This window comes from Salvelinus sp. IW2-2015, linkage group LG22 (assembly GCF_002910315.2).
Source record: "Salvelinus sp. IW2-2015 linkage group LG22, ASM291031v2, whole genome shotgun sequence".
Lineage (NCBI taxonomy): Eukaryota > Metazoa > Chordata > Actinopteri > Salmoniformes > Salmonidae > Salvelinus > Salvelinus sp. IW2-2015.
Window position 1 is genome coordinate 30,276,580 of NC_036862.1, and position 12,125 is coordinate 30,288,704.

A 12,125-nucleotide genomic window follows, 5' to 3' on the forward strand; every position below is an offset into this window, starting at 1 on the left:
TACACATGAAATTATAAGATATCACCTGTCCTTATGACAACGCGTGTGTCACGAATTTTTTTAAACTTTACAGAAAAAGCAAATCATGCAATAATTGAGACGGAGCTCAGAAACAATAGAGGGTAGGGTCCTGTACTTTACCTTTCATAACTGCTAGAGGGTAGGGTCCTGTACTTTACCTTTCATAACTGCTGGAGGGTAGAGTACTGTACTTTACCTTTCATAACTGCTGGAGGGTAGGGTCCTGTACTTTACCTTTCAGAACTGCTGGAGGGTGGGGTACTGTACTTTACCTTTCAGAACTGCTGGAGGGTGGGGTACTGTACTGTACACAGAAACACATTGTAAAGCAGAGCTTTGGCTCACAAAAGCCTTCTGATAGGTGTTCTAGAGCCAATAAGTTGTGATATTGCCCCCTGGGCCTCGCAGTAGGGGGGTCTTCACGGATCCACCTGTACCCGAATACCTGAGAATACCCGAGACCCAATCCGGGACCGTAGCAGGTCTGGATCCAGAATTCTAAATAATGTAAAGCGTCTGGGTCAGATCTGACATGATTGTCAGCGGTCTCGGACTTGTCCAGAAGGGCCCGTACAGATCTGAATGTGACTGCTGCAGCAGAGAGAGACTTCTTTCCTTTATCCTGCTGCTCTTGCTTATCATGACAGTGGAGCGTGGCGCGTGTAGCTTGTTGTTGGCCAATCATAAGTCACCAAAGCGGCAATAGGCTACAGTCATAGAGCCTCCGCGTAGCAAAAGTTAGAAGATATCTAATCAATGAAAGATGAAATTAAAATGACGGAATTAAAAGTTAAATAAGAAGGATGGGCTACAACGACCAAGAGCTAACAGGTAGACTGCTACCTAATATTCAGGTAGACTGCTACCTAATAGGTAGACTGCTACCTAATATAGTTGTTATTATTTGTAACTGTAGGATGAGAAAGCACATGTACTGCAGCCTCAATTAGCATAGCTAGCTTAACTTGCTTCTCCCGGTTTGATGTAGTCAATACAGGTACTACGTAATCATATTTGATGATAAATAACCTAGCTATGGCAGCTATTGGTCTACTGTAGTGCGAGTCGGCTTGGTTGGTTGCAGTCTCTCTTTCCCTCCCTCCTCCCCGCCTGCTAGAGCGGCTACTCTCTTTCCCCTCCTCTCGCATTTGATCAGCTCCGGTTAATAAAGTAGCTTAAATAAAGGGCTTTTATGCTGCTTCCCTCACTCGGATCCAGACCAGGTCTATATGGAACGGGTCACTTTGTCCTCGGGTCTGTCCGGAAGGGGTCTCTATATTTAAAACAAATATATTTAAGCATATCGGGTCAGGGTGTGAAAGCCCCAGGTCCATTTCGGAACAGGTCCAACTTTTTGAACCCATGAAGACCTCTACCTCCCAGCATTACACAACACTCTCCAGTCCAGACTGACCCTCAGCCAGTCACACTATGAGGAATGACAGTCACTCATAATGGAGACGTTTACAACTACAACTAAACACGTCTCCAACAATGCAAACTATCAATATCCTAATCCTAAATCAAAACAAACAATCAAGGTAAACAACTTACAAAGAGAAGCAGCAATCAAATGAAACAGGCAGTACTCCTTCACAGGAGGCAGAGCAATGAAGATAAGCCCACTGTCCTTGAAAAGCAATTTACAGACAGCAACCTTGAGCCCAAGAACTCCCAGAGATGGGGACGGCAGGGAAGACACAGTGGTCGAATCCCAATCTCTCCAAACACACATGGACAATCCAAGACTCACATGTAGGCTACTGCCACACACGAACACATTGCATACTCATACACAGGTCTATGTTAGTTCACACATGCTAACCACTGTCTCTCCCTCACACACTCAGACAAACACAGAGACAACACACACACAGACAAGCACACATGTGCGCGCACACACACACACACACACACACACACACGACAGGACAGGACAGTACAACACACAGAGCTGAACAGATCCCCACCAGTGGATCCAGTCACTCAGTGGAGGGTGTTATATTCCTGGTCGTCTTGATCACTCTGGTGTGGTGGCGCATGCAGGGTGGACTGTTGTCATCCGCCAAACACACACACACACACACACACATACCCACACAGCCCTGCCCCTGCCTCTCTCCAGTCCCAGACCTTCCCCTCATGACTGGAGCAGGGATTATGACAGGCGTCTACAATAATAATCACACCCTGTAGAAAGACCAGTCTCACTGTTTATCCCCTCCAGTTGCCCCCACCACTCCACTGTGCCATTGAACAAAGCTGAATAAAATATTTATATTTTCTCCAAACGATGAGGGAGTGAGCACATGCGGCTAATCTGTATTTAGCCGTTAATAAAGAAATAGGTATTCCTATATGCTTAATGTAGAGTTATTAATGTAACTTTAGTTGTTCTACAAACGTTGGGCTATATGTTTGATGTTTGATTTTTAATACATTGTAAGGCTGCATGATACGACTAATGATGATTTGAAAAAAGTTGCTTGAAAGGCATGAGCTCTGCTTTGGGTTTTTTGCGCAGGCTGTACTCACTCCAATAGTCTCTCATTCACAATTAGACAAGCACTTGATAATGCCTCRAATTTCACTRCGMCATCCCCTTTGTGGCCGTAATGCACCCTAAAACAATCCATGCCTTTTGCGGCCCAGAGTGCTGCGTTGTGCCCTTCTCTCTGAGTGTGCTGCGCAATCCGAAGTGCCTCTCACTCACATGGCTCTCCGTCACATGATCGGATCTTTCTGACAGGCTACAAGTTAAGACAGACACATCGGGGATGCAACTGCGGACGTCCTTATACAATTCCGAGGTGCATATATAAGATATTCTTCCGTCAGCCAACAAGATGAGTAGGCCGAAAGAACAGCAAAAGCACTAGCTTATGTCCATCTACTATCCACCACAGCCCGAAAGTCAACCTATTCTATTCTGTGTAATAAATAAATATACCAAACAGTCTGGGACAGTTGTGGGATGCGATAGATCCCAAATTAATACAAACCTTTTATATGCAATGTGGCTGACGCAACAGATCAGAATGTTTAGCTTAAAATGTTKATTAACTATTAGGCTATTTCTTCACATTATAAGCGCAGCAATGCATACATGGTAGTAGCCTATAAGCTCAAATATTCCATTAGCGGAAAACACTATTATCAAAAGTGACCGGAAACGCAATTATGCATGTAATGCTTTTGTTATAATGGTGCATTTTTMTTGTGAAAATTATCTTCCCCAAACGTGAAACGCTTGCTGGACTTTCTTGGGCGCCCTGAAGCCTTCATCACAACAATTGAACCGCTCTCCTTGAAGTTCTTGATCCGATAAATGGTTGATTTAGGTGCAATCTTACTGGCAGCAATACCCTTGCCTGTGAAGCCCTTTTTGTGCAAAGCAATGATGGCGGCACGTGTTTCCTTGCAGGTAACCATGTTTGACAGAGGAAGAACAATGATTCCAAGCACCACCCTCTTTTTGAAGCTTCCAGTCTGTTATTCGAACTCAATCAGCATGACAGAGTGATCTCCAGCCTTGTCCTCGTCAACACTCACACCTGTGTTAACGACAGAATCACTGACATGTCAGCTGGTCCTTTTGTGGCAGGGCTGAAATGCAGTGGAAATATTTTTAGGGGATTCAGTTAATTTGCATGGCAAAGAGGGACTTTGCAATTAATTGCAATTCATCTGATCACTCTTCATAACATTCTGGAGTATATGCAAATTGCCATCATACAAACTGAGGCAGCAGACTTTGTGAAAATTCATATTTGTGTCATTCTCAAAACTTTTGGYCACGACTGTACATGCCAGTTTGGCTCTACACCCCTTGTAAATGTTTAGTTTTTGGGCCACTTTAGTTGTGATACAAACCTTATTAAAACATATAGGCCTATGGGCTAGGCTACATGAGGTGTGCGACTATGATTCGAACAAGTCAACAAAAAAGGCATTGTTTCTTATGCTGGGTATCATTCACAAGTGATAATATATCATTCACAAGTGATCGGCTAATACTGTCACCCATCAGACTATTCTTGATTTAATCTTGTCTTTACAAATACTAAATAATATACGTATGTGTGACATTTGTTTTGATTTAGAATGGACCATTATCATGCACCTGTATCAAAACAGGGGCAGCAGGAAGAAATACATGTCATCTATGCACTTAAATAGGGAATGGAGAAYGCKTTTCCCCGTGGTTTATTTTCATRCCTGCCAGGTAGGCTATACTCCTGCTGTAAATATTAGGAAAGTTGAGAAATAAATATAGTAGGCCTAGCCTATAGAAAGCTGATGGGATCCTCCTCTTTTTATTAGCGGCCATCACTCTGTTTTCTCCCGCAATTGCGTAGCCTATAGAAATGTTGCGCAACATGAGCTCATGGGCTCTCATGAAGTGTTTGATTACATTTTCAAAAACATTTGCATTGATGTCAGAGTGATTAGAGGGACAATAGAGTGCTAAGTACCAGGCAGTTAGCAAGTTTGGTAGGTTACTAATGACCATCAGCAGCATCAGAGCTTGGAGAAGCCTAATTACCGTGACTAAATGGTCATGTGAAATTTGACTGCCTTCATGACTCGGTAATAAGGTCATCATAACAGCCCTAGTTATGTCCTATTATTTGTCAGTCCTTTTCTTTTTGACCCTCATCACCCCTACGTGGAACAAAGGTCAGTTTTCAGGCGCAGCTGTTTAAGGCACTGCATTTCAGTGCTAGAGGCGTCACTACAGACCCTGGTTCGATCCCGGGCTGTAWCACAACCGGCCGTGAWYGGGAGTCCCATAGGGCGGCACACAATTGGCCCAGAGTCGTCCAGGTTAGGGGAGGGTTTGGCCAGGGTAGATTCAGGGGATGTGGGGGAGTGTGTGTGTTTGTTCTGGTGTGGTAATCGATACAGGTGTGATTCGGGGGATGTGGGGGAGTGTGTGTGTTTGTTCTGGTGTGGTGATTGAGGGGATGTGGGGGTCCCAGAGGAGCAGGAAGATACACAGCTGTTCAGTGTCAACGACAAGCATCGGCTTTGAGTGTAGGCATTAGCTACCTGCACTGTGTGACGTGGTCAAGCGGCAAGAAACAGTCAGTTTTACTGATCTATAGTCAGTTTTGCTCCTTTTGTCATCTAATCTGAGCTGGGCTTTGGGTTGGTAAGGACTACTTGTCCGGGTTGAGAGTGCTCACTCACCTTCCTCTTCTTGAAGGCCTGTCTGGCCAGATATCCTCTGCAGGCAGCCTGGAACATGGTGATGTTGCGTCTGGTCTGGACGTCCCTCTGCTCCTCCAGTTTGGCCAGGGTCCCAGCTCTGAAGAACACCTGGAGAGAGATAGACAGTTAGATGCTGATTAATCAGGGCACTAATGCTCGGACATGGAGCATGTGTGTGTGTGCAAGGTTGCACAATACTATGGAATAGAAGTACAGTAAACATAAAACTTTTGTGGCTTACAAATGAAATGAAATTAAAAATTAAATTAATTTGTTTTTACATGATTCAAAGTTGCTGAGTTGGAATMCGCCTAAAAATCTGCAACCATACATCGGGGTTTCAGGGATTGCATATCAACTACATCACGTCCTGCGTTTACTTTGCATTTCAATGGCGTTAACAGTGCGGGCGTTTAATTGAGTTGGATTACCTCAATCACTTTAGTCATTTCCATTCTCTGATCTGCTCTGGGAGATTGGATGGGGAGCTGCTGGTGGACTTCCCTACAGTTGCTCAGGCCAGAGCTGAGAGCTCATGAAACTCTTTGAATGCTGCCTAATTGCATTAGCATGCTAATAGTGTTAGCGGGAGAGCTATGCTTAACTTCACAAAATCCTCATTAAAATCCCTTGTGTTAGCAACACATGCGGCTGCCACGGWTACAGAAAGTAAACTAACAAAGACAGGACGTTTCTGGGGAAACTCTAAAACGACAGGGAGAGTTTATGGTGAAACTTCTCTTGGATTTAGCCATCATCTCCAGTTAGTCAGAGGCACTGTGTTTTCTTCAACTCGAAAAAAAACTATTGGGATGGTTAGTCCACAGAGTGTTTTGTTCAGATTTCATCAAGCGGCTCCTGAAAATAAGAGCTGTGGTGGTGTTATGCAGCAATTTCATCATGATGCATCAGGATTGATCTAACACAGTACTCCAGGGCCCTTAACCACCTATTATCCTCTATCAGAGGCACAGGATGAGACAAAACACTACCCTGCACAGACAATCAAAGCTCAGAGCTCTCRGGGAAGTGTGTGTAAAGCCAAGCAAATATCACATGAAGAGAGTGGGCTGGTCACGGTAAAAACACACAGCACCAACACACCCACACTTCTCTGCCGTAGGGCAACGCGTGCAACTGCATAGGGATGWCTTTACCTCCAGAGAATAGCACATCGGATTGAGTTTGATACCTCTATTGTCAGTCGTAGAGGACTTATCATACACTGTACGGGCATTCTGTTAACATACACTGTACGGGCGGCAGGTAGCCTAGTGGTTAGAGTGTTGTGCCAGTAACTGGAAGGTTGCTGGATCGAATCCCYGAGCTGACAGGGTAAAAATCTGTCGTTCTGCACCTAAGCAAGGCAGTTTACCCACTGTTCCCCGGGCGCCGAAAAAGTGGATGTCGATTAAGGGAGCCACCCGCACCCCTCTGATTCAGAGAGGTTGGGTTAAATGTGGAAGACACATTTCGGTTGAATGCATTCAGTTGTACAACTGACTAGTTATCCCCTTTTCCCTATTCCGATGCGGTAGATTGAGTAGAACACAGACACACTATCACATCACGACGAGTAGCTGAGAGAATACTCTCCAGCCTGTGACTTTCCCGCCCACCATCACGACCCGCTAGTGATGCAATCGCTGAGAAACGCCAATGTGATGTGTGATGTGTAAAGGCCCAGTCACACAGGCCTTCCCCCCTAGCAGGATGACCTTCTGCATAGCAATGACTGTCAGCGTGGGCGAAGGAACATGGGGAACATATTGGACCTCTTTGTCTCTGAATGCAACTCTAAAGGTTGGCTGAGGTCACTTGGGGCTTGTTGTTTTGTCAGTCGTCCATTTTTCTCAGCATGACGAGAGATGGGAAGGAACGCGCGCGTGTACACACACACACACACACACACACACACACACACACACACACACACACACACACACACACACACACACACACTGCCAATGTCAAACTTCCCTAAACACCCTTTTCCTACTGTTTACTTCAGAACAATACTTCTCACTGTCCTCTATTCTGGAGACATTCAGAAAAAGCCTCCTATGCTAATTAGCAATTTATCAGCCTGTCTTTTCCTTTGGATTTTCTCTTTTGCATCTGAAAAGTTTGACTCTCACTGTGCTGATTGGTGTTTGTGGAGGGTTATCGGCGTGCCACGACAAAGCTCCACAAACAAAGAGCGCTATCGCATGCCAAAATCAATGGCTACAGGGAGCAACGGGAGGGAATTGGGGGGTAATTGTCTCCCAGTGTCGCCAACCGCCAACTAACAGACAAAGGCTGCCAGCCCAGGGACCCAGCCAGGAACCAGTGCCACAGCAGAGGACCCATGATTCCAGAGAGAAGGGCATACTGGGTAAACAGCTGGTACACCAGGCAGTGGTGTAAAGTAMTTCAGTATATAAATWAATTAATTTAAGTACTCGTTTTTTGGGGTATCTGTACTTTACTATTTATATTTTTGACAACTTTTACTCCACTACTGTACATTCGTAAATAAAATAATGTACTGTTTACTGCTTACATTTTTCCTGACACCCAAAAGTACTCGTTACATTATGAATGCTTAGCAGGACAGGAAAATGGTCTAATTTACACACTTGTCACGTGTGTTCCCTCTCTGGCCTCAAGGTCACCAGGCTGCTCGTTATGGCGCACACCTGTCATCATCATTACGCGCACCTGCCTGTCAGACTCACCTGGACTCCATCACTTCCCTGATTACCTTCCCTATATACAGTGGCTTGCGAAAGTATTCACCCCCTTGGCATTTTTCCTATTTTGTTGCCTTACAACCTGGAATTTAAATATTTGGGGGGGGTTGTATCATTTGATTTACACAACATGCCTACTGTACCACTTTGAAGATGCAAAATATGTTTTATTTTGAAACAAACAAGAAAAAACACAAAGAAACTGAAAACTAGAGCGTACATAACTATTCACGCCCCCAAAGTAAAAACTTTGTAGAGCCACCTTTTGCAGCAATTACAGCTGCAAGTCTCGTGAGGTACAGTGGGGAGAACAAGTATTTGATACACTGCCGATTTGGCAGGTTTTCCTACTTACAAAGCATTTAGAGGTCTGTAATTTTTATGATAGGTACACTTCAACTGTGAGAGACGGAATCTAAAACAAAAATCCAGAAAATCACATTGTATGATTTTTAAGTAATTAATTTGCATTTTATTGCATGACATAAGTATTTGATACATCAGAAAAGCAGAACTTAATTTGGTACAGAAACCTTTGTTTGCAATTACAGAGATCATTGTTTCCTGTAGTTCTTGACCAGGTTTTCACACACTGCAGCAGGGATTTTGGCCCACTCTCTTCATACAGACCTTCTCCAGATCCTTCAGGTTTCGGGGCTGTCGCTGGGCATTACGGACTTTCAGCTCCCTTCAAATATTTTCTATTGGGTTCAGGTCTGGAGACTGGCTAGGCCACTCCAGGACTTTGAGATGCTTCTTAAGGAGCCACTCCTTAGTTGCCCTGGCTGTGTGTTTCGGGTCGTTGTCATGCTGGAAGACCCAGCCACGACCCATCTTCAATGCTCTTACTGAGGGAAGGGAGTTTGTTGGCCAGATCTCGCGATACATGGCCCCATCCATCCTCCCCTCAATACGGTGCAGTCCCCTGTCCCCTTTGCAGAAAAGCATCCCCAAAGAATGATGTTTCCACCTCCATGCTTCACGGTTGGGATGGTGTTCTTGGGTTGTACTCATCTTCTTCTTCCTCCAAACACGGCGAGTGGAGTTTAGACCAAAAAGCTCTATTTTTGTCTCATCAGACCACATGACCTTCTCCCATTCCTCCTCTGGATCATCCAGATGGTCATTGGCAAACTTCAGACGGGCCTGGACATGCGCTGGCTTGAGCAGGGGGACCTTGCGTGCGCTGCAGGATTTTAATCCATGACGGAGTAGTGTGTTACTAATGGTTTTCTTTGAGACTGTGGTCCCAGCTCTCTTCAGGTCATTGACCAGGCCCTGCCGTGTAGTTCTGGGCTGATCCCTCACATTCCTCATGATCATTGATGCCCACGAGGTGAGATCCTGCATGGAGCCCCAGACCGACGGTGATTGACCGTCATCTTGAACTTCTTCCATTTTCTAATAATTGCGCAACAGTTGTTGCCTTCTTACCAAGCTGCTTGCCTATTGTCCTGTACCCATCCCAGCCTTGTGCAGGTCTACAATTTTATCTCTGATGTCCTTACACAGCTCTCTGGTCTTGGCATGGAGAGGTTGGAGTCTGTTTGATTGAGTGTGTGGACAGGTGTCTTTTATACAGTAACGAGTTCAAACAGGTGGCAGTTAATACAGGTAATGAGTGGAGAACAGGAGGGCTTCTTAAAGAAAAACTAACAGGTCTGTGAGAGCCAGAATTCTTACTGGTTGGTAGGTGTCAAATACTTATGTCATGCAATAAAATGCTAATTAATTACTTTAAAATCATACATAGTGATTTTCTGGATTTTTGTTTTAGATTCCGTCTCTCACAGTTGAAGTGTACCTATGATAAAAATTACAGACCTCTACATGCTTTGTAAGTAGGAAAACCTGCAAAATCGGCAGTGTATCAAATACTTGTTCTCCCCACTGTATGTCTCTATTAGCTTGACACAGCACTGGGATTTTTGCCCATTCTTCAATTGAAACTGCTCCAGCTCCTTCAAGTTGGAAGGGTTTCTGCTGGTGTACACAAATCTTTAAGTCATACCACAGATTCTCAATTGGATTGAGGTCTGGGCTTTGACTAGGCCATTCCAAGACATTTAAATGTTTCCCCTTAAACCACTAAAGTGTTGCTTTAGCAGTATGCTTAGGGTCATTGTCCTGCTGGAAGGCAAATCTCCGTCCCAGTCTCAAATCTCTGAAACAGGTTTCCCTCAAGAATTTCCCTGTATTTAGCGCCATCCATCATTCCTTCAAATCTGACCAGTTTCCCAGTCCCTGCTGATGAAAAACATCCCCACAGCATGATGCTGCCACCACCATGGATGGTGTTCTCGGGGTGATGCGAGGTGTTGGGTTTGCGCCAGACATAGCATTTTCCTTGATGGCCAAAAAGCTACATTTTAGTCTCATCGGACCAGAGCATCTTCTTCCATGTATTTAGGGAGTCTCCCACATGCCTTTTGGCGAACACCAAATGGGTTTGCTTATTTTTTTTCTTTAAGCAATGGCTTTTTTCTAGCCACTTCAATAAAGTCCAGCTCGGTGGAGTGTATGGCTTAAAGTGATCCTATGGACAGATACTCCAATCTCCACTGTGGAGCTTTGCAGCTCCTTCAGTGTTATGTTTGGTCTCTTTGTTGCCTCTCTGATTAATGCCCTCCTTGCCTGGTCCTTGAGTTTTGGTGGGCAGCCCTCTGTAATAATGGATTTAATGGTGCTCCGTGGGATGTTCAAAGTTTCTGATATTTTTTTATAACCCAACCCTGATCTGTACTTCTCCTCAACTTTGTCCCTGACCTGTTTTGAGAGCTCCTTGGTCTTCATGGTGCCGCTTGCTTGGTGGTGCCTCTTGCTTAGTGGTGTTGCACTCTGGGGCCTTTCAGAACAGGTGTATATGTACTGAGATCATGTGACACTTAGATTGGACACAGGTGGACTTTATTTAACGAATTATGTGACTTCTGAAGGTAATTGGTTGCACCAGATCTTATTTAGGGGCTTCATAGCAAAGGGGTGAATACATATGCACGCACCACTTTTCGGTTTTTAAAATTTTYCATTTTTTTTTTAAACAAGTAATTTTTTATATTTTTTCACCAATTTGGACTATTTTGTGTATGTCCATTACATRAAACCCATATAAAAATCTACTTAAATTACAGGTTGTAATGCAATAAAATAGGAAAAATGCCAAGGGGGATGAATACTTTTGCAAGGCACTATATGTCACTCCCTTTGGTTCCTTCCCCAGGCGTTATTGATTCTGTTTCTGTGTCATGTCTGTGCGTTGTTTGTGTTTTCTTGTTTTGTATTATGTTACGTTTATTTATTAAAACACTCACTTCCTGAACTCGCTACCCAACTCTCAGAGCACTCGTTACAGCACCTATCAAGAGAACATCCCTGGTCATCCCTACTGCCTCTGATCCGGCAGACTCACTAAACACAAATGCTTAGTTTGTAAATTGTGTCTGTCTTGATCTGTGCCCCTGGCTATCTGTAAATTTAAAAAACAAGAAAATCGTGTGGTCTGGTTTGCTTAATATAAGACATTTTAAAATGATTTATACATTTGATACTTAAGTACATTTAAAACCAAATACTTTTTGACTTTTACTCAAGTAGTATTTTACTGGGTGACTTTCACTGTTACTTGAGTCATTTTCTTTTAAGGTATCTTTACTTTTACTCAAGTATGAAAATTGGGTACTTTTTCTATCACTGCTCCCAGGCAGAGACAGAACACCTAGGGCCTGATTTAGACTGTACTAAACCTTCACACTTATTGTCAGTGTCACTTGTCATAACACTTTTCCGAAGCATTTATTAATGGTTTATACACTGCTCAAAAAAATAAAGGGAACACTTAAACAACACAATGTAACTCCAAGTCAATCACACTTCTGTGAAATCAAACTGTCCACTTAGGAAGCAACACTGGTTGACAATAAATTTCACATGCTGTTGTGCAAATGGAATAGACAACAGGTGGAAATTATAGGCAATTAAGCCTGCACTACCTGAGCCACTTGTGTGGGTTGTAGACTCCGTCTCATGCTACCACTAGAGTGAAAGCACCGCCAGCATTCAAAAGTGACCAAAACATCAGCCAGGAAGCATAGGAACTGAGAAGTGGTCTGTGGTCACCACCTGCAGAACCACTCCTTTATTGGGGGTGTCTTGCTA

At 43.9% G+C, this 12,125-nt stretch overlaps 1 protein-coding gene across 1 annotated transcript in view; it reads right to left on the bottom strand.

Annotated features, from left to right (window-relative positions):
- Nucleotides 1-12,125, bottom strand: part of LOC111949567 (unconventional myosin-XVIIIa-like) — a 179,324-nt gene that overhangs the window by 41,900 nt on the left and 125,299 nt on the right. The window contains exon 21 of the mRNA XM_023966852.2: nt 5,215-5,343. Coding sequence (XP_023822620.1) covers nt 5,215-5,343 — 129 coding nt within the window. The remainder of the gene's footprint in view (nt 1-5,214; nt 5,344-12,125) is intronic.